Genomic DNA, 22,457 nt, shown 5'->3' on the forward strand with positions numbered 1-22,457 from the left:
TCATCACATTTTATGCACTGCAGTGCTAGCTAGCTGTAGCTTATGCATCCAGTATTAGATTCATTCTCTGATCCTTTGATTGGGTGGACAACATGTTGCAAGAGCTCTGATAGTTTGGAGGACATCCTCTGGAAGTTGCCATAATTAATTGGCATAATTACTGTGCAAGTCTATGGAACGGGGTGAGAACCAAGAGCCTCCTAGGTTTTGTATGTAAATCAATGTACCAAGAGGAGGACGGAAGCTAGCTGTCCTCTGGCTACACCATGGTGCTACCCTCCAGAGTGCTGTTGAGACTACTGTAGACCTTCATTGCAAAACAGTGTTTTAATCAATTATTTGGTGACCTGAATATATTTAGTATAGTTTTATCTAAAAAGGACCATTTTTTCAATGTTTTACCATTTGTATTTTTATGAGGAGCTTCCACTGGTGTACTGCTACATGATACATAGCTATGAACCCTCAGATGAAATCTCACAAATGGTTTCATATCCTGTCTGGGAGAGAGAAAGAGGGAGAAAGTGTTTGTGGAAAGAGAAAGAAGAGAGAGTCAGTCTCAGTACTGGTTTCACTGACATGTTTATGGTGGTTGCTAATGCCATGTTCTGGCTTTTTCTCTCTCCCGTGCTGTGGCTTTTGCTTTCACAACATTTGATTTTAGTAGTACTTCAGTGTGGTGTATGTCTGTACAAACGCTGTTCTTTTTCTATGCTAGATTGGGTTTTCTTCAACTCATTTGTTGATGATTGTGCACTAACACCTATATTAATTAGTTATGCATGGTAAGGTAAGCAGCAAATTAATAGTCATTGACTGTATAGCGTTCAATACAGATCAATATTGGCGTAGCACTACAGTACTGATATGCTACTGTATACCACAGCCATTTATTCTTCGTTCATGAATACATATTAGGCCGAGTACTAATATTATGCATCAGACCGACCGGCACACCTTTCAACAGGCTCTGCCAGCCTGGCCTGATCACTCTGCATTCTTACGCATTATCGCTCCTCCCTCTGCCCCCCCCAGTCGTCTCCCGTAGCAACCAACCAACCAGGCTTGCAATTCGTCGTGCGATGACATCACCGGCTCCTTAGCAGTCAGCTGCTGCAGTGGAGAGGGAGGGGTAGAGAGCGAGAAAGAGAGGGAATTAGGGAGGGAGGATAAAGACGAAGGGGGGAGGGAGGAGAAAGACGAAGGGGGGGGGGAGAAAAGACAGAGGGAGCTCAGCTTGTCTCACACACACACAGCAAGTCTCTCCGAGGCTGTTCGAATCACGGAGGCTGCTACCGGATAAGCAGTTAGCCTAGCGACGAGGAGCTAACACTTGGTAAGATAGCTAAATTAGTTTAGCGACCGACTGTCAGTCAACCATGGATGATATCTCAACCGAGGCCGACCCCTATCTACCCTACGACGGGGGAGGGGATACCATCGCACTGCAGGAGCTGCCTAAAAGAGGTACGCCATGATCCCCCTCCCCTTCCTTTGAATGGAGTTTGGCGGTTCGGTCTGTTTGTCCATCTGGCTACAGTTAGTCATGGCGCTGGATAATCTAATGCTGTAGCGCGCTACTGTTGTTATAATAGACTAAAATGGTGTGGAGTTGATGATTTAGGTCAGACGGGAGGACTGTCATGGTGAACGTGTTATCTAGCTAGCTGCCATTCTGCGACCATTCACCTGCTCGTCGATGATTAACCTTGACACCCACAATCAATGTGTCTGTCTCTCTCTGTGTGTGTGTGTCATATCTGCGTGTTGAATTAGCAGGGTGTGTATTCTCCGGGTTTAGCTGAGCTCGTAGAATCAATAAATGGCCGAGGAGGAGCAATGTGTACTGCCTCCATCTTTATTCTCTTAGAATAAGCTGTTTGATGTGTGTGTGTGTGCGCGCGTGTGCGCGTAGGAACACCTCTACAACAGCTTCCAGATGTTACTCAGCGTGGTGCTGATCCATTTAACATGCAACAGTGTTTCAGTGACAGGGAGGAGGACCTGTTGGGTTGATCTGTGTTGTTCTCTGCCAGATCTCACCAGTCAGTACACCTCCTTCTGCACTGTCACGCACGCATACACACTAACATCTATAAGCATCTGCTATCCTTCTCATTGCCTTTACAAAACCTATACATTTTCAACAGGATTCAATTATTTATTCAGTGTTATGTGGCTATATCCTGGGTCCTTTCACAGTTAGCTAATATGTTGTGTAATCGTCCCTAAGGCCTAAGCTATTCATGGACCCAGCACTGAATAATATGCTTTCCTTTAACATAACCTACTACGTCACAAGGTTGACTGATTTGATTCAGCTCAAAAGAGAAGAAAACGACCAAACATCAGTCCTATTCCATCCACTTTCAGTTTGCGGTTGAGCTCCTTCGTGTGTGTGTGTACATTTCCCTCTCTTTCTTATCTTTATTTTTTTTCTTCCGAATGGAGGTTGGAAGTTTGGTTATGTCTGTCCTTCTGGCTACAGTTACAGTCATCATGGCACTGGATAACCCGAATGCTGTAGCTCCCTGCTGTTGTTATAATAGACTAAAATGGTGTGGAGCTTATGACTGAGGTCAGACGGGAGGACTGTCATGGTGAACGTGTGTTCGTGGACGACAATGTTATCTAGCTGGCTGCCATTCTGTGACCATTCACCTGCTCGTCGATGATTAACCTTGGCACCCACTATCAGTGTGTCTGTGTGTGTGTGTGTGTGTGTCTTATCTGCGTGGTGAATTAGCAGGATGTGTATTCTCTGGGTTTAGCTGAGCTCGTAGAATCAATAAATGGCCGAGGAGGAGCAATGTGTGCCACTGCCTCCATCTTTATTCTCTTATAATAAGCTGTTAAGTGTGTGTGTGTGTGTGTGTGTGTGTGTGTGTAGGAACACCACTATAACAGCTTCCAGATGTTACTCAGCGTGGTGCTGATCCATTTAACATGCAACAGTGTTTCAGTGACAGGGAGGGGAGGACCTGTTGGACAGATCGGTAGTGATGTCTCACTAGTCCATACATCTCATTCTGCACAGTCACACATGCATATGAACACACAAACTATAACATCTATAAAGCTTCTGCTATCCTCATTACCTGTACAAAACCTATACATTTTCAACAGGATTCAGTGTTATGTGGCTATATCCTGGGTCCTTCTTTCACATTTAGATAATATGTTGTGTAATCGTCCCTACGGCCTAAGCTATTCATGGCCCCAGCACTGAATAATATGCTTTCCTTTAACATAACCTACCACGTCACATGGTTGACTGATTTGATTCAGCTAAAAAGACAAGAAAACGTTCTAACATCAGTCCTATTCCATCCACTTTCAGTTTACGTTTGAGTTTCTTAGGGTGTGTATGTTAGTTAGGGTACGTCCCTGTCTGTAAATCTGAGATAATGGTGTGTGCGCGCGTATTCCTCTTGTTCATTAGATTCCCATGTTAAATGACCAGACACAAAAGACACTGCCAAAGGATCCCCTCTCCTCTCGTGCTTGCTCGCTCTCTCTACTCTCTTCTTGCTCTCCTCTCGCTCTCTCTGCTCTCTCTGCTCTCCTCTCTCGCTCTCTCTGCTCTCTCTGCTCTCCTCTCGCTCTCTTTGCTCTCCTCTCGTTCTCGCCCTCTCGCTCTCCCTCTCCTCTCGTCCCCCCTCTCCGCTCGCTCACCCTCTGCTCTCTCTGCTCTCCTCTCGCTCTCTTTGCTCTCTCTGCTCTCCTCTCTCGCTCTCTCTGCTCTCACTCTCTTTGCTCTCTTGTTCTCTGCTCTCCTCTCGCTCTCCCTCTCCTCTCGCCCCCCCTCTCCGCTCGCTCGCTCTCTCTGCTGTCCTCTCGCTCTCTTTGCTCTCCTCTCGTTCTCTGCTCTCCTCTCGCCCTCTCGCTCTCCCTCTCCTCTCGCCCTCCCTCTCCGCTCGCTCACCCTCTCCGCTCGCTCACCCTCTCCGCTCGCTCATCCGCTCGCTCGCCCTCTCCTCTCGCTCGCCCTCTCTTCTCGCTCTCTCTCTCTCGCCCTCTCCTCTCTTGCTCTCTCTCCTCTCGCTCGCTCTCTTCTGTTGTATTGTGTAATCTGTGGTCAATACATTTAATTAAATAAAAATATGGTTATAAAAAAGAAAAAGAATGGCTAATAAATATAAATACACAATGTATAACAGTCAGTTATATACAATGTAAATACTTCAGGAATTAATGGTCATTGGATGGCAATCATATACATATCTGGCAGTAATATTTACGGTTTCTCCCTCACCCAGAATAATTCCCAGCTTTATGTTATTTTTAAATGCACAGAATTTGGGAATTGATTAAGATATTGTCTTGAAAAAAATATTCTCTTATTTGGGAGTATTTCTCACAGTAGAGGAAAATTGCATCTCTGTCTCCACTTCCTCTGTCGTGCAGTGACCACACAGACGCTCCTCTTTGAGTAGCCATCTCTTTTTGTCTCTCCCTGTTTCTATAGCCAATTGGTGGTCGCTGAGCCTGTATTTGTTCAGGATCTGTCTCTGTTTTGTATCCCTGACAGAATAGTGAGATTCTTCCCTCTGAGGGCCAAATAGCAATTTAGTTTATTCAGAGTTTTAATTTTTATATGAGGATTTCATTTCTGTAACAATTTAATTGATGTCCCAGTTGTGTTTTGGATAATAAGGTTGTTTAGTGTTTTTAACAGCTGACGGGAATCTTTTCAGGGTTCAGCTCTTGGAGTTCCAGTGCTTTGAATTGTAAGAATGTTTTGGGGCATAATTTCAAATGATGTCAAAAAGTTTGTCCTTTTCTTTATATTTACAATTAAAGGGAATCGTCCGAGTTCCGCTCTGCATGCATTATTTGGTACTTTCTTTTGGATATTTAGGATAATTCTACGGAATTCTGTATATAGATTTTCTATTTGGTTTTTCTCCCAATGCTTATAATCGTAATTATAGGTTGAAACCCAAACCTCGCTTCCATCTTGTGGTAAAATTACACTAATATTTTGCACGATATTTGGATGGGAATATTGACTTTTTATGGAGTAGTGCATTCACTGCCAGACCAAATCCACCAGAGACGCATTTTTGTATTGTCCCAGGTAGTTGTACCACTGCCCATGTTCAACCATGGTATTTCCTCATTTGAAGGAGTGTCGACTGCTCTGATTCTTGGCATTTTTTCCCACTTTATCTCTCTTCTCTCTCTCTACTCTCTTGCTATTCTCGCTCTGCACTCTCTATTTGCTCTCTCTCTGCTCTCTCACTTTTCTCTCTCTCCCTCTCAACCTGCCTTTCGGCCACATGATATTCCCTTAGCAGCACCGGTGCAGGCCAGGGTTAGTGTTGGCTTACTGGTCCCCAGCCCCAGTCAGTCCTGTTGCTAAGCTCAAGCGCCTTGATCTGATTTGCAGGACTGTAGTGCTGGAGTAGCCTGATACTGCATTAATGCACAGGAAGCTCCTGTGTGTACTAAGCCCTCGCACTGAATGGTCACACTTTATCGGCATGTAGTACCTGAACACACAAGGTGTGTGCGCATGTGTGTGTCGTGAACTCGTTGATCCATGTTGTGGTTGAATCAGTCCCTGCAGGCTTCTGTTTCCACAGTGTCATCATTCAGCTGGATGCTGTGTGTCAGCCTACTGTGTGACAATCTACAGTAAAACCATCCACTCCTCCACATAATGAAGCAATTGATATACATTATGTGTCTGTGTCTATAATTTTACCATCAAGAGGAGCAACCTGTTATTACGGTCCCAAAAACCAATTCACTGTCCGCCTATATCTAATTCAGACCTCACCCTCACCCACACTACGCACCTACCTGACTACCCCAGGACCAGCTCTACGCACTGTGGCTAGAAACCCCACCTCCACATAGAGTCCAGTCATCATTTCTGACTCATCATCAAATCAAATTTTATTAGTCACATGTGCCGAATACAACCTTAGAGTGAAATGCTTACTTACGAGCCCCTAACCGACAGTGCAGTTTCAACAAATACGGAGAAGAATAAGAGAAAAATAAGTAATTAAAGAGGAGCAGTAAAAAATAATAATATATACAGGGGGGTGCCGGTACAGAGTCAATGTGTGGGGGCACTGGTTAGTTGAGGTAGAGTGAATGAAAGTGACTATGCATAGATGATAAGAGAGTGGCAGTGGTGTGGATGGGGGGGGGGGTGAATAGTCTGCATTTGACTAGATGTTCAGGAGTTTTATGGCTTGGGGGTAGAAGCTGTTTAGAAGCCTCTTGGACATAGACTTGGTGCTCCAGTACCGCTTGCCATGTGGTAGCAGAGAGAAGTCTCTGACTAGGGTGGCTGGAGTCTTTGACAATTTTCAGGGCCTTCCTCTGACACCGCCTGGTATAGAGGTCCTGGATGGCAGGAAGCTTGGCCCCAGTGATGTACTTACTGGGCCGTTCGCAATAGAGGTCGACCGATTAATCGGAATGACCGATTAATTAGGGCAGATTTCAAGTTTTCATAACAATCGGAAATCGGTATTTTTTTTTTTACCTTTATTTAACCTTTTATTTAACTAGGCAAGTCAGTTAAGAACACATTCTTATTTTCAATGACAGCCTAGGAACGGTGGGCTAACTGCCTTGTTCAGGTGCAGAACGACAGATTTGACCTTGTTGGGGGATTCAATCTTACAACCTTACAGTTAACTAGTCCAACGATCTAACCACCTGCTTTACATTGCACTCCACGAGGAGCCTGCCTGTTACGCGAATGCAGTAAGAAGCCAAGGTAAGTTGCTAGCTAGCATTAAACTTATCTTATAAAAAACAATCAATCAATCATAGTCACTAGTTAACTACACATGGGTGATGATATTACTAGTTTATCTAGCGTGTCCTGCGTTGCATATAATCGATGCGGTGCGTATTCGCGAAAAAGGACTGTCGTTGCTCCAATGTGTACCTAACCATAAACATCAATGCCTTTCTTAAAATCAATACACAAGTATTTATTTTTAAACCTGCATATTTAGTTAATATTGCCCGCTAACATGACTCGTTGCGAACTGTGTGACCTGGCTCGTTGCGAACTGTGTGAAGACTATTTCTTCCTAACAAAGACAGCCAACTTCGCCAAACGGGGGATGATTTAACATTTGCGAAAAAAGCACAATCGTTGCACGACTGTACCTAACCATAAACATCAATGCCTTTCTTAAAATCAATACACAGAAGTATATATTTTTAAAACCTGCATATTTAGCTAAAAGAAATCCAGGTTAGCAGGTGAAATTGTGTCACTTATCTTGCGTTCATTGCACGCAGAGTCAGTGTATATGCAACAGTTTGGGCCGCCTAATTTGCCAGAATTTTACTTAATTATGACATAACATTGAAGGTTGTACAACGTAACAGGAATATTTAGACATATGGATGCCACCCGTTAGATAAAATACGGAACGGTTCCGTATTTCACTGAAAGAATAAACGTCTTGTTTTTGAGATGATAGTTTCCGGATTCGACCATATTAATGACCTAAGGCTCGTATTTCTGTGTGTTATTATGTTGTAACTAAGTCTATGATTTGATAGAGCAGTCTGACTGAGCGATGGTAGGCACCAGCAGGCTCGTAAACAGTCAATCAAACAGCACTTTCGTGCGTTTGACAGCAGCTCTTCGCAATGCTTCAAGCATTGAGCTGTTTATGACTTCAAGCCTATCAACTCCCGAGATTAGGATGGTGTAACCGATGTGAAGTGGCTAGCTAGTTAGCGGGGTGCGCGCTAATAGCGTTTCAAATGTCACTCGCTCTGAGACTTGGAGTGGTTTTTCCCCTTGCTCCACATGGGTAACGCTGCTTCGAGGGTGGCTGTTGTCGATGTGTTGCTGGTTCGAGCCCAGGTAGGGGCGAGGAGAGGGACGGAAGCTATACTGTTACTGGCAATACTAAAGTGCCTATAAGAACATCCAATAGTCAAAGATATATGAAATACAAATCGTATAGAGAAATAGTCCTATAATTCCTATAATAACTACATTTACATTTACATTTAAGTCATTTAGCAGACGCTCTTATCCAGAGCGACTTACACATTGGTGCGTTCACCTTATGACATCCAGTGGAACAGCCACTTTACAATAGTGCATCTAAATCTTTTAAGGGGGGTGAGAAGGATTACTTTATCCTATCCTAGGTATTCCAGAGCTACTAGTTCCCCTTTGGGAACTCCCCCCCACCCCCCCTGAGCTGTAATGTGGCACAGGGAACGCAAGAAATAATCCTAAAAATATTTAACCTCCACAGAATCGCTTGAAAAATGGCTCAAATGAAAGATAAAGAAGTTATTTATCTACCCAGCAAGTCAGATTTCTAAAATGTTTTACGGCGAAAACATAGCACATATTTATGTCCAACCACCACTGCATACATACCTCATTAGCATAGCCAAGTAGGAAAAAATATGCAATCAACAAACGCAGGATTAAAAGAAAAATCATTTCACTAACCTTTTGAAATCTTCATCAGATGACAGTAATATAACATGTTACACAGTACATTCATTTTTTTTTCAATAATATGCAATATATATCCATAAATCTCTGTTTACAATTATGCATCGTTCAAAAAATGCTACTGCAATGTCAGGAGAAATAAAATAGCTCCGGCAGATAACGTCAGCTAACAAGGAATACACATCATAAACTTTGACTAAATATGCATGTTTTACATATGTATGGCAAGATAAACTTCTTCTAAATGCAATCGCTATGTTACAATTATTTTTAACGTTACATTTGGCGTTCACTAGGCTATAATAGGGAGTCGGCGCTCCCATTTAGCATACTGACTCCTCTATCTTGGAGTCGACAGAAACCCAAAATGAAGACATAAATATTCCCTTACCGTGGCTGTTCTTCCTTCAGAAGACCTGGAAGGGTTAATACTCACCAAGTTAGAGTTCAGTTTTCAAGTCTGTGTCTTTCCGTTCTCAAACTAGACACTTTTCGGTCGAAATGTATGCAAATTTCAAGTGGATGCGCACCAAAACGTCGAAAGTATACATTATATTTCGAGTAAACTTGTCAAACTATGTTTATAATTAAGCCTTAACATGTTATAAAGGTCTACAGCAATCGTGAGGGCAAACAGAGAAACACACGTTGTTCAATCCATCCTGAGGGAAAGAGAGAGAAATTTCCCAGCTGGCATTGGTGAAACTTTTTTTTTGCGTCACCGGGACGTTTGGGCACGCTGAACGTCTCGTGAGCGCGCGATTCTCACAGTTACACGCCTCATCGAAAGCAGGCTTCACGCTGAAGACGTAGAAACTGTTTCCATGGTTATAACTGCTTGGGAAGTGTGTATACGATGACGTTGAAGTGGTGGCAACTTTTTTCATTACAAGAGAGACTTTGGGAGAATGCATGCCCTGAGACTTCTGCTTTACATAGAGACAAAATTTAAACGGTTTTATAAGCTTTAGAGTGTTTCCTATTCGATAATAATTTTTATATGCATATATTAGCAACTTTTGACAAAAATGTATCATGTTTTATATGGGTGCCGAATTCCTCCAGAAGGGGCAGTATTCAGGGCTAGCCCCAACAGGTTAAAGAGGTGGGGTTTCAGGTGTCTCCGGAAGGTGGTGATTGACTCCACCATGTAAATGTAATGTAATAACTACAACCTAAAACTTCTTACTTGGGAATATTGAAGACTTGTGAAAAGGAACCACCAGCTTTCATATGTTTCATATGTTCTCATGTTCTGAGCAAGGAACTTAATCGTAAAAAAGCTAACATGGCACATATTGCACTTTTACTTTCTTCTCCAACACTTTGTTTTTGCATTATTTAAACCAAATTGAACATGTTTCATTATTTATTTGAGGCTAAATTGATTTTATTAATGTATTATATTAAGTTAAAATAAGTGTTCATTCAGTATTGTTGTAATTGTCATTATTACAAATACATTTTAAAAATAAAATTGTCCGGTTAAACGGTATCGGCTTTTTATGGTCCTCCAATAATCGTATCGGTATCGGCATTGAAAAATCATAATTGGTCAACCACTAGTTCGCACTACCCCTTGAAGTACCTTGCGGTCAGAGACCGAGCAGTTGCCATACCAGGCAGTGATGCAACCATGCTCTCAATGGTGCAGTTGTAGAACCTTTTTGAGGATCTGAGGACCCATGCCAAATCTTTTCAGTCTCCTGAGGGGGAATAGGTTTTGTCGTGCCCGCTTCACGACTGTCATGGTGTGCTTGGACCATTTTAGTTTGCTGGTGATGTGGACACCAAGGAACTTGGAAGTTCTCAACCTGCACCACTGCAGCCCCGTCGATAAGAATGTGGGCGTGCTCGGTCCTCTCCTCCTCCTTCCCCGGGTTCCCCCTCCTCCGCCGCCTCCTCCTCTCCCCCTGCCAGCCCAGACTGGGTCACTCACAAATCAGGTTGGTTGGAAGGTTACAATATCAAACTGGCTGACTGCTTCTGGCTGGGTGAGACTGTGGTTGTGTCCCAAATGGCACCCTATTCCCTACAACAGTGCACTACTTTTGACCAGACCCCTGTCAAAAATAGTGCAATATATAGGGAAGTACAGTGCCATTTGGGATACAACCACAGTCTCACCCAACCAGAAGCGAAAAATGCACAACTGGCAGTCAGCCAGTTCGATGTTGTCACCTTCCAACCAACCTGATTTGTGAGTTGCGTTTGGGGCTGCGTTTTTAGCTGACTCTACAAGAACAAATTATTTCCCATTGGTCTTCCTCAGGAAGGGAAACACTGCCAGATGAAAGCCATTCACCTACTGTAGCTCTCCCTGCTCAATGGGAGCCTGCCTAGACCTACTTCTCTCCTACACGTATAGGTCCACATCAAAGGACTTGATATAGCCCAATGCTTTCATATTTCAAAGGCTTGGCTCGGGCCTTTTGAAACAAGGCTTTAAAGCATGGAACACACAGAGAATCTCATCGCTGATAGTCTGCCGATATGTACTTATCACAGTGGGGAGGCCGTTCCTTCTCTTGCTAGAACAAAAGCGGTACCTGCTGCGTGCAAACCCGGTAGTGACAAACCTACCGATTTGTACTTGTGGAATTGCAATGCCTATCAGTGGCCAACATCTTGACTATGAGCCAATCAGCGAGCAGGAACCAACACATTTTTGTTGTTGAAAAGAGGGCATTTTCTCTGTACAAGTCAGTCACACTTCATATGCAATGTAAGCTATGCGACGTTAGCTAGATACGTGCACAGACGCAATGCACACAACAGTAAATACTTCCTCCAAGCTAGCTAACAACTAATTAAATCACAATGAATTAGCTAGTGTCCATGAAACAGCTGCCTATATTAGCTACTGAGTTAGTGCAGTGACCAAGATAGCCATGTTGTGCTAGCTAGGTAATGTGCTAACATTAGCTAAATTGCTAAACATTTGGCTATGGGCTGGCACAGGCAGCATGGGATTATGGAGAATTAATTAAATAGTTTCTTCTAGACTTGAGCGGTATCCAGGTTTTCATATTGTCATATCATACTTTTTCTCATACCGGGATTTACGGTATTACCGGTATAGCACACAAGTTGTGGCTTTAAATATGAAGAGAAAAGCCCATTGGGCCTCTATTACCAGAATGCTAACAAACTAATAGTGAAATCACATAGACGCTGTTAACTAAATGCTAACAAGCGAAAACTAAACTCATTTCAAGACGGGCAAATCCAGCTCATAAAGTTAAACAAGCATAGCTAGCAGTTACCGAATGTCATTTTCTGTGAGTGAACATTTACAAGCGAATGTGAACAAGATAAATTGTGCAAATGAACAAAGTTGTGAAGCATGTTTTTCTGAAGGAAGAGCACGAATCGATTCTGGGGGGGAAAAAACTAAATTGACTTGCCTAGTTACATTTTTTAAAAGATTGGAGAAGAATGGAGGAGGGGAAAAAACACTAGTAGGAAGCACAGGGAAAAAAAATGGCAGCCGTACAGAACTCATCCAGAGCTCTTTGACTTCTCGCAGAAAGCCATTATAAGATACACTACATGACCAAAAGTATGTGGACACCTGCTCGTCGAACATCTCATTCCAAAATCATGAGCATTAATAGGAAGTTGATCCCCCTTTGCTTCTATAACAGCCTCCACTCTTCTGGGATGATGTTGGAACATTGCTGTGGCTTCCATTCAGCCACGAGAGCATTAGTGAGGTCGGTCACTGATGTTGGGCGATTAGGCCCGGCTCGCAGTCGCCGTTCCGATTCATCCCAATGGTGTTTGATGGGGTTGAGGTCAGGGCTCTGTGCAGGCCAGTCAAGTTCTTCCACACCGATCTCGATAAACCATTTCTGTATGGACCTCGCTTTGTGCACGGGCGCATTGTCATGCTGAAACAGGAAAGGGCCTTCCCCAAACTGTTGCCACAAAGTTGGAAGCACAGAATAGTCTAGAATGTCATTGTATGCTGTAGCGTTAAGATTTCCCTTCACTTGAACTAAGGGGCCAAGCCCGAACCATGAATCACAGCCCCAGACCATTATTCCTCATCCACCAAACTTTACAGTTGGTGCTATGCATTCGGGCAGGTAGCGTTTTCCTGGCATCTGCCAACCCCAGATTCGTCCATCGGACTGCCAGATGGTGAAGCATGATTAATCACTCCAGAGAACGCGTTTCCACTGCTACAGAGTCCAATGGCGGAAAGCTTTACACCACTCCAGCCAACACTTGGCATTGCGCATGGTGATCTTAGGCTTGTGTGGGGTTGCTTGGCCATGGAAACCCGTTTCAATGAAGCTCCCGACTAACAGTTTTTGTGCTGACGTTGCTTCCAGAGGCAGTTTGGAACTCGGTAGTGAGTGATGCAAAGGTGCATCCTATGACGGTGCCACGTTGAAAGTGAGTATGGCCATTCTACTGCCAATGTCTATGGAGATCGCATGGCTCTGTGGCTGAAATGGTCAAATCCACTCATTTGAAGGCGTGTCCACATACCTTTGCCTATATATAGTGTGTCTGATGGTAACCATTTTAGTAATGAATTTCATGAAGTGTAACTTCACCTCGTGCGTGTTGCACAACAGAGACTTGTCGATTAGATATAGATCACTATGGACTCATCAGCTCGCTTTGTCCCTTTGTGCTATTTGCAAACAAACACTTGACTGGCTCAACTGTTCTGGGGAACTACGGTAAGCTTAATATTTGAAAATAATGTGACAGGTGAAATGAAGAATGCAATCTGCTTTATCTCCTAAGGTATTGCACAAGTTCACTGCAGGTAATAACTCCAAGTAGCTACACATATTCAAATGTATTGAAAAACTTCAAAGAAATAGCTTTGACAGTATTGAAAACCCATCCTGTGGCTTTTTTCAAATACCCCGGTATATGGTATTCCGCTTAAGCCTACTTTAGATAGTTATCTAGCTGTGGCCATCTGGTTAGTATCGACAAGGGCTTTCACAAAATAACAACATTAGCACAGATCGCTTGGAATCTAGACCATAAGAAATATGCACTGAGATGCATTGCCAAACAACGCTACTGCCACCGTCTGGTTTGGAGTATTTTAACAAGGCTGAGTGGCTGATGACTTCCAATGTCTTTTCTGTGTGAACACGAGAGACTGCCGACACTCTATTCAGAGGTACTAAGTACTGTCGGCAGGCAAACATTTGACAACCCTACCGGTGTCTGAGTTTTAACCGGTACGGAGGTGTCTAAGATTCCTCACAAATCTTTCTACCCCTGTGTAGGGAAAATAAAAATAGGTTAGGCTTATGTCTATATGTACAGTTGAAGTCAGAAGTTTACATACACATTAGCCGAATACATTTAAACTCAGTTTTTCACAATTCCTGACATTTAATCATAGTACAATTCCCTGTCTTAGGTCAGTTAGGATCACCACTTTATTTTAAGAATGTGAAATGTCAGAATAATAGTAGAGTGATTTATTTCAGCTTTTATTACTTTCATCACATTCCCAGTGGGTCAGAGGTTTATTATATTATTTGGTAGCATTTCCTTTAAATTATTTAACTTGGGTCAAACGTTTCGGGTAGCCTTCCACAAGCTTCCCACAATAAGTTGGGGGAATTTTGGCCCATTCCTCCTGACAGAGCTGGTGTAACTGAGTCAGGTTTGTAGGCCTCCTTGCTCGCACATGCTTTTTCAGTTCTGCCCACAAATTTTCTATAGAATTGAGGTTGGGGCTTTGTGAAGGCCAATCCAATACCTTGACTTTGTTGTCCTCAAACCATTTGGCCACAACTTTAGAAGTATGCTTGGGGTCATTGTCCAATTGGAAGACCCATTTGCGGCCAAGCTTTAACTTTAACTGATGTCTTGAGACGTTGCTTCAATATATCCACATAATTTTCCTCCCTCATGAAGCCATCTATTTTGTGAAGTGCACCAGTCCCTTCTGCAGCAAAGCAGCCCCCACAACATGATGCTTCCACCCCCGTGCTTCACGGTTGGGATGGTGTTCTTTTCGGCTTGCAAGCCGCCCCCCCCCTTTCCTCCAAACATAACGATGGTCATTATGGCCAAACAGTTCTATTTTTGTCTCATCAGACCAGAGGACATTTCTCCAAAAAGTACGATCTTTGTCCCCATGTGCAGTTGCAAACCATAGTCTGGCTTTTTTATGGCGGTTTTGGAGCAGTGGCTTCTTCCTTGCTGAGCGGCCTTTCAGGTTATGTCAATATAGGACTCGTTTTACTGTGGATATAGATACTTTTGTACCTGTTTCCTCCAGCATCTTCACAAGGTTATTTGCTGTTGTTCTTGGATTGATTTGCACTTTTTGCACCAAAGTACGTTCATCTCTAGGAGACAGAACGAGTCTCCTTCCTGAGCGGTATGACGGCTGTATGGTCCCATGGTGTTTATACTTGCGTAATATTGTTTGTACAGAAGAACATGGGACCTTCAGACGTTTGGAAATTGCTCCCAAGTATGAACCAGATTTGTGGAGGTCTACCATTTTTTTCTGAAGTCTTGGCTGATTTCTTTTGATTTCCCCATGATGTCAAGCAAAGAGGCACTGAGTTTGAAGGTAGTCCTTGAAATACATCCACAGGTACATCTCCAATTGACTCAAATGATGTCAATTAGTCTATCAGAAACTTCTAAAGCCATGACATAATTTTCTGTAATTTCCAAGCTGTTTAAAGTCACAGTCAACTTAGTGTATGTAAACTTCTAACCCACTGGAATTGTGATACAGTGAAATAATCTGTCTGTAAACATTTGTTGGCAAAATTACTTGTCATGCACAAAGTAGATGTCCTAACCGACTTTCCAAAACTATAGTTTGTTAACAAGAAATTTGTGGAGTAAACTTCCGACTTCAACGGTATGTTACCTGCTAGCCTATTAGTTCACTTACTTGTTTGCTCATCCCTGTGTCCTCCCTTCCCCCTAGAGCCACATCAGATGTGACTAATCATACCCCAGTGTTTGAGCTTTGATCACGTTCCCACTTCCCACAGATCACACCAGTTAAAATCAGTCCCAGGTTCCTGGTATTTCATGTTAGCTTAGCAGTTAGCACCTTGTCTCCTAGCTTTTGTAATGATATCCTTAGTTGGCGTAGCAGTTAGCACCAACTGGCTCTCCTAGGTATTGTTATAGGCTAACCCTAGGCTTCATTAAAAACAGCTTCATTGCATTCTGTCATTCTGCCAACTCACACACTGTTAGCCCCTGGATAACATGGTCATAACATGGTTGTGTGAAACAGTCCTTGTGGGTAGATGCCATCCTCACTAACAGACCCCAGCACGATATTACACATTGCTGGCAAGTTCAGCAAATACACACAAGCGGTGTGTCCCTGACCGCATGCCAAATGGAGAACAGTTATGAGGGTCACCAAGCCATGGATCATCATCATAACTGAACTAGCTTAGCCTCTACCTTCTGCTGATTTTTCTTCTTCTTTTCTCTTCAGTTAAATATGGTTATGTATTTACCTGCCATGGGGCAGCATATAGCCTAGTGGTTAGAGCCTTGGACCAGCAACCGAAAGGTTGTTAGATTGAATCTCCGAGTCGTTCTGCCCCTGAACAAGGCAGTTAACCCACCGTTCCTAGGCCGTCATTGTAAATAAGAATGTGTTCTTAACTGACTTGCCTAGTTAAATAAAACATTTAATATGTTAGTTTTGTCATCTATGTACTAGTACTTTCTATTGGACAATGGACTTTCTACTACACTATAAGCCAGTGATGGGCAACTTTGATGGTGGTGGGGGCCACTAAAAATCTGAACTCATCATGATTGGCTGCTGTGGCTTTCTGGTCACATCCATACCAACGCTTGCAGTCAGAGCCGTCCCTAGGTTTTTTAGTGTCCCTAAGTGAAATTTTGTTGCCCCCCACCTTGCGATCATAACATTTTAGGGGCCTACCTCTTGACAGCGGAGAGAAAACATTGACAGTTTAGATTTAATTTCCTGCAATTTTAAACATTTTGACATGGGGCGTAGAGAAAATGTTGCCGTTTTTAAAGCGGAGAGAAGATTATTAAATTTTATAACTAATTTCATGTAATTCTACACATTTTGCCATAGGGTGGAGAGAAATGTTTGCATTTCTCTTTCTCAGGCAAAATATCGCCCTGGAAAAATACACAATACACTGTACTGTGTATCAGTGAGCAGAATAGAAGAATTTGCACAACAAAGAATGGCTCTAATTTCATGCATGCCCCCAAAAAGCATTCTTTTTTACTTTGTTTTTGGACACAATAGTGACTTTGTTTTTTCTTGGATGAATTCCCACACCCTTGTACAGTTGTCGGAGTTTCATTACATGAGATTTCCCTCTCCCCCCCCTTTTTTTTTGGCAGAGTTGTGTGGAAAGATTACATGAATGTTGACCTGTCTCTGTGTAATTCCTGTCACTCTGAGAATACTGTGAAGCAATGTTCGATAAAGCACGTTACTTCTTGACGACTGTGTGCTGTTTTTCAGTGCTACGTCGCCGACTATGTATTGTATCGGTGTCATTGTTTATTTCCCTCACATCACATCCACAGCAGAGATGACCTTTTTCAAAATGGCGGTTGGCTGCCCATTTGAGTTAGTGCTGTAGCGGATGAATGGAGATGGAGCAGGGGTGGCCTAAGGGCTCTTCTCAATCTCTGCTTCTGTCTGTCTGTGACGTGTGCGCGAGTCAGCCAGCTAGTAGAAGCTATTTAACTGTCCCTTTTAGATGCTGTGCGGCGCTGCTTCTAACCAGCACAGCCTGACCTGGCTGGATTTCGGACATCCGGCATTAGCAATGATCATCGGGCAATGATCGTTCTTGATTATCGTTACGATCTGGATCAATTAATGTAATCATGAAATGTTATTTAAAAAAAAAAAAATATACATACAACTGTTTTTTTTCCCCTTATCAGTCATCTTTGGCAGTTGAAACATAGTTTGCCAATTTTTGTATTCGAATGCAATATTGCTACGTGTTCTGTGCTTTTGTAAAGATCAACTGATCACGCTTAAAGGGTGACCAAAGTTGTGTGGTCCAATCCCTTATTTTGGTGAACTGGAAATCTGTTAAACATTTACTGAAAGAGCGCAGTTGGCGGCAGGCTATACTGTGTTATACTCTAGGTGTGGCGTAGTCTACTTTATGCACAGTGTCTGACGTCTATCCGCGTAGGACCTACATCCTGTAATGCCTGCATCCAAGACACGCAAAAATGGCAGATTGGTGCACTGCAGTCAGTGTTGTAATCCTTGGCCAGCGCTCACTTCACAGTCACACCACTACTGTGCCTCTGTTTCCCCTGTCACAGTCTTACTACGACACAACCTGTAGTGTACACAGAACCATGTGACCGTAGGGAGACCCGCGTGTCCTTGCGCCTATTTTTATGGGGAACCGTTATCTGAGATTGTGAAACGAGTTTCAAGGAAGAGAACCTCACAGACTTGGAAGTAAACATTCTCCTTCACGGTTTAAACCAGAACGGCCCTTTTTGGAAGGACATCTTTTAGAACCTGAATGAACTACTGTTTTGAGTCTAACCTCCATGACCAGTGAGTGATTAGTTGAAAGGAACTCAAGAGACCTGGATAAGCCTCGGTTTCTACCTTCTGTGTTCAATCTGCCATCAAGTCGGCAACTGCACCTCCATTTGGCTCCAGAGTGCCTGGGGGTGAGGGAGTAACTGATTAGGATATCTGATTATAACAGGAGGTGTGTGTGTGTGTGTGTGTACAGCAGTTAGTCTCTCTCCACCATGTCTGGCTCTGGTTTTGAGATGCAGCAGCCAACAGATGGATGGACGGGGTTTCCACCCAATGTTCATTCTCATGTAGTTTTCGTAAGCCAGCGGCGTGTGCCGTGCTTCGCAGTGTCTTCCTAATGGGTCCGATAATGGAGCAGATATTTAGTGCTGACGCACACAGTGTAAAAAAATAAATAAAATTAAGATGGAGCTGGGGTTTGGCGTAATTTGATTTAAGGGATGACTATCATGTGAGAAGAAAGGAGAAAAGACGACAACACCACACACTGTTCAGTCCTCTGCTGGTAGGTTTCGATGTACGGGAGCAGCGTTTTGACTGCGGTTGGTCTTCGTTCTGAGGGCGGGGGGGAATCATCTCCCTTGTCTGATGTGACTGCATTAGTCAAAGATTGGGAGGTTTTCTCTGACGCTGTTACTGTTCCCTCTTTTTTTTTTTTTCACCTGGGTTTCTCGGTGCAAATTGACCAGGAAGATTGTTACATCGCTGTCTGACCCGGATGGCTTCTTCGTAGCAGCATTTGACCCATCCAGACTCCGAGCAATCTGTCAGCGAGCTAGTACTCCACCGTTTGCCAGTCTTTCACAAGAACTTTCTCACTGACTTGCGCTCGCTCTCTCTCCTGTAGGATCTAACTACGTCATGTCTAACGGGGGCGGGGTGATGAGTAGCACCACCCACCTGCTGGACTTCCTGGAGGAGCCCATCCCGGGGGTCGGCACCTATGATGACTTCCACACCATCGACTGGGTCCGGGAGAAGTGCAAGGACCGGGAACGCCACCGCAAGGTGAGGACAACATTTACATTTAAGAAACTAGGCTGCTTTAAGAAAAGAAAGGCTGCAGAACCTGTGGCTCTGATGCAATGCATTTTATAGATTGATAACATTTTAGTCATTTATCATAACAGTGTATTCAACTAAGGTAGGTTAAACAATCACAAGGGTGTCCCCCAGGGCTCTGTGCTGGGCCCCTTAAATGGTGCCCTAGCCTAGACAGAAGTGTGCCCTACTTTCTCTGTGGTGGCTCTGTGTGCATGGCTTGTAAACACCACAAGGAAACCATTTCGTCTTTTGCTATATCTGAGTGGTTCCTAGAAATGTCATAACCTCACTCATTTGAATTTTGTCTGGATGTTTTTACATTTTTAATTGTTCTATTTTTTTTTTATACCTGCCAAACGGGAACAGTAATAGTTGCTGTCAATATGACACAATGCAGTAGCAGCACAAGTTTATGGGTAGTTAGGCCACTCATTATGAGTGGTAATAAATTATCAATATTTTGTTAATAGTTACTCTAAAAAGGGGGAGAACTGTGTGTGTGTGTGTTTCTAACCCTGCTCTCTCTGTGTGTGTGTGTTCGCAGATCAATGCTAAGAAGAAGGAATCAGCTTGGGAGTTTACCAAGAGCCTGTATGATGCCTGGTCTGGGTGGCTGGTGGTGACACTGACAGGGCTGGCCTCAGGTAACACACACACGCAGTCACCTGTACTAATAGCCAGTTACGGGTAATTACAGTAAATGTAGGCTCATCATCGACAACATGTATGTTTTTCGTCTTGCTTTTGATGAAAGTCAACGTGGCACAGGCTTAAACTATCGTTTCCTTCTTCTCTTCCCTGTCCTCTTCTTCATCCTCTCTCTCTTCCTCCCCTTCCTCCTTGTCCGATCAGGTGCTCTGGCTGGTCTAATCGACATCGCTGCTGATTGGCTGAACGACATCAAGGAGGGGGTGTGTCTGAATGCCATGTGGTTCAACCACGAGCAGTGCTGCTGGGGCTCCAACGAGACCACGTTCGCTGAGCGGGACAAGTGTCCTCAGTGGAAGAGCTGGGCGGGGCTCATCCTGGGCCAGGAAGAGGTGAGAAGGATTTCATTGACGTAGGTGTTACAGGTTTCAAATAGCTGTTATAAGCACCTTATGTGCTGTAATATAGCAACTTATCGGTGTTATAAGCTAGCGGTTACCAGAGTAGAGAGTGACAAGTCAGGCAGAGGTGAGAGAGGTATAAAGTGTCTTCACCACTGTTTAGACTGACTCCATGTTGTTATAGATGACACCAGGAGTTGATTTGGTCGTTCTATATGTGTTCTCCTGATCTAACCTCAGAACAAATGTCCGTATACCCTGTGTCAGTGTATTGACAGTTAATAATATGCTCTTTCTCCTTCTCCTCCTCCTCTGTCCCAGGGCCCTGGTTCCTACATCATGAACTACTTCATGTACATCTACTGGGCTTTGTCCTTCGCCTTCCTGGCTGTGTTACTGGTCAAGGTGTTCGCCCCTTACGCCTGTGGCTCCGGTATACCTGAGGTGAAGTCGTACACACGTACACGTACACATGGATGCACACACACACACACACTATATATACAGTATATATTGTGATTCCGGAAGAGCGAGAGATGAGGATTAGCCACGGGGAGCAGTTGGAAATGTTTTGTTCGTCTTGTAAATTCTTAGTCTGAAGCCGTTTGGGATATGTTTGGACATTTACCATTTTGTTGAATTTAAAGGGATAGTTTCTTCAACTTACAGATATATTTCCCTTACTTAGACATTTAATAAAAAGGAAACTCCAGCACACCAGTGAGCTTAATGCGTCCTTAACGTTTTCAATAGACTCTACGAACACCTCCCCTCCTCTCCCTTCTCTCTCCCAGAGAACAAAGGACATTTACATTGGCCATGTCTCAAGTACCTTTCCTTCCTCCCAAAGTGTGCACTTGTTCACTTCCCTTCACTGATTTGTAAGGAAATTACCGGTAGAAGAAATATGGTGGAAACTCCCCCCAGCCCATGCCTCCACCAATCCAATGCGTTTAGGTTATTGAGAAGTAGTGAACGAGGGCACACTTCAGGAGGAGGGAGATATTAATGGGAAACGCATATCTTATTTCTTTCCTCCCCCCCACGTCTCTGTCTCCCCAGATAAAGACCATTCTGAGTGGGTTCATCATCCGGGGTTACCTGGGGAAGTGGACCCTGCTGATCAAAACGGTGACCCTGGTGCTGGCTGTAGCGTCTGGGCTGAGCCTGGGGAAGGAGGGCCCCCTCGTCCACGTGGCCTGCTGCTGTGGAAACATTTTCTCATACCTCTTCCCCAAGTACAGCAAGAACGAGGCCAAGAAGCGAGAGGTGCGTGCGATTATGTGATCTACGGTTCTGTTAGGCGCGGTCAAATACAGTACCATGCAACCTTTATTGTCCGAGTACGTCAAAGAGCGAGCCTAAGGAGAGAGCGGATATGGTTTGTGTTTTGTATCTGTTGTATTACATGACCGTGTGGAGTTTTGTCTTCAGCCCTTTTCTGTGTCACCACATAGTAGGATATACGACTGTGTTTTAGGTCATTTCCTGTCGGTGTTTCCGCTGACTCGGCCTGTGTTTCTTTTGTTTTTGTCTTCTCTCCGCAGGTCCTATCTGCAGCGTCAGCGGCCGGGGTGTCCGTGGCTTTCGGTGCTCCCATAGGAGGAGTACTCTTCAGCTTGGAGGAGGTACGTTTTATACTGAATGTGTGTGCATGTGCCTGACTGTGTGTCTGTACATTGAATCACAGGCTATAATTTCCTTGCTCCCCTGCACCTGTCTGCCCCCCCCCCCCAGGTGAGCTACTACTTCCCTCTGAAGACCCTGTGGCGCTCCTTCTTTGCTGCATTGGTGGCAGCCTTCGTCCTCCGCTCCATCAACCCGTTTGGCAACAGCCGTCTGGTCCTATTCTACGTGGAGTACCACACCCCCTGGTACCTGTTTGAGCTTATCCCCTTCATCCTGCTGGGGGTGTTTGGAGGCCTCTGGGGGCCTTCTTCATCAAGGCCAACATCGCCTGGTGCCGAAGGAGGAAGTCCACCCGCTTCGGGAAGTACCCCATCCTGGAGGTGATCTTCGTGGCGGCCATTACCGCAGTCGTGGCGTTCCCCAACCCGTACACGCGGCAGAACACCAGCGAGCTGATTAAAGAGTTGTTTACCGACTGCGGACCCTTGGAGTCGTCCCAGCTGTGCCAGTACAGGAGTCAGATGAATGGGAGCAAGGCGTTTGTGGACGCGTCTCCCAACAAGCCGGCTGGACCCGGGGTGTACGCAGCCATTTGGCAGCTGTGCCTGGCGCTCATCTTCAAGATCATCATGACCATCTTCACCTTCGGACTTAAGGTGAGGAACGGCAGGGGGGGGGGCAGGTGGAGTGCTGTCTAGTTAATGTGGTTGTATTG

The 22,457-nt window shown here is 44.2% G+C and overlaps 1 protein-coding gene across 1 annotated transcript in view; it reads left to right on the top strand.

Annotated features, from left to right (window-relative positions):
* LOC115133407 (H(+)/Cl(-) exchange transporter 3) overlaps positions 1 to 22,457 on the top strand; it is a 66,472-nt gene that overhangs the window by 32,079 nt on the left and 11,936 nt on the right. The window contains 8 exon segments of the mRNA XM_029666601.2: positions 18,868 to 19,028; positions 19,609 to 19,708; positions 19,917 to 20,104; positions 20,435 to 20,557; positions 21,176 to 21,382; positions 21,661 to 21,741; positions 21,851 to 22,043; positions 22,046 to 22,398. Coding sequence (XP_029522461.2) covers positions 18,868 to 19,028; positions 19,609 to 19,708; positions 19,917 to 20,104; positions 20,435 to 20,557; positions 21,176 to 21,382; positions 21,661 to 21,741; positions 21,851 to 22,043; positions 22,046 to 22,398 — 1,406 coding nt within the window.

Source organism: Oncorhynchus nerka, linkage group LG8 (assembly GCF_034236695.1).
Source record: "Oncorhynchus nerka isolate Pitt River linkage group LG8, Oner_Uvic_2.0, whole genome shotgun sequence".
Lineage (NCBI taxonomy): Eukaryota > Metazoa > Chordata > Actinopteri > Salmoniformes > Salmonidae > Oncorhynchus > Oncorhynchus nerka.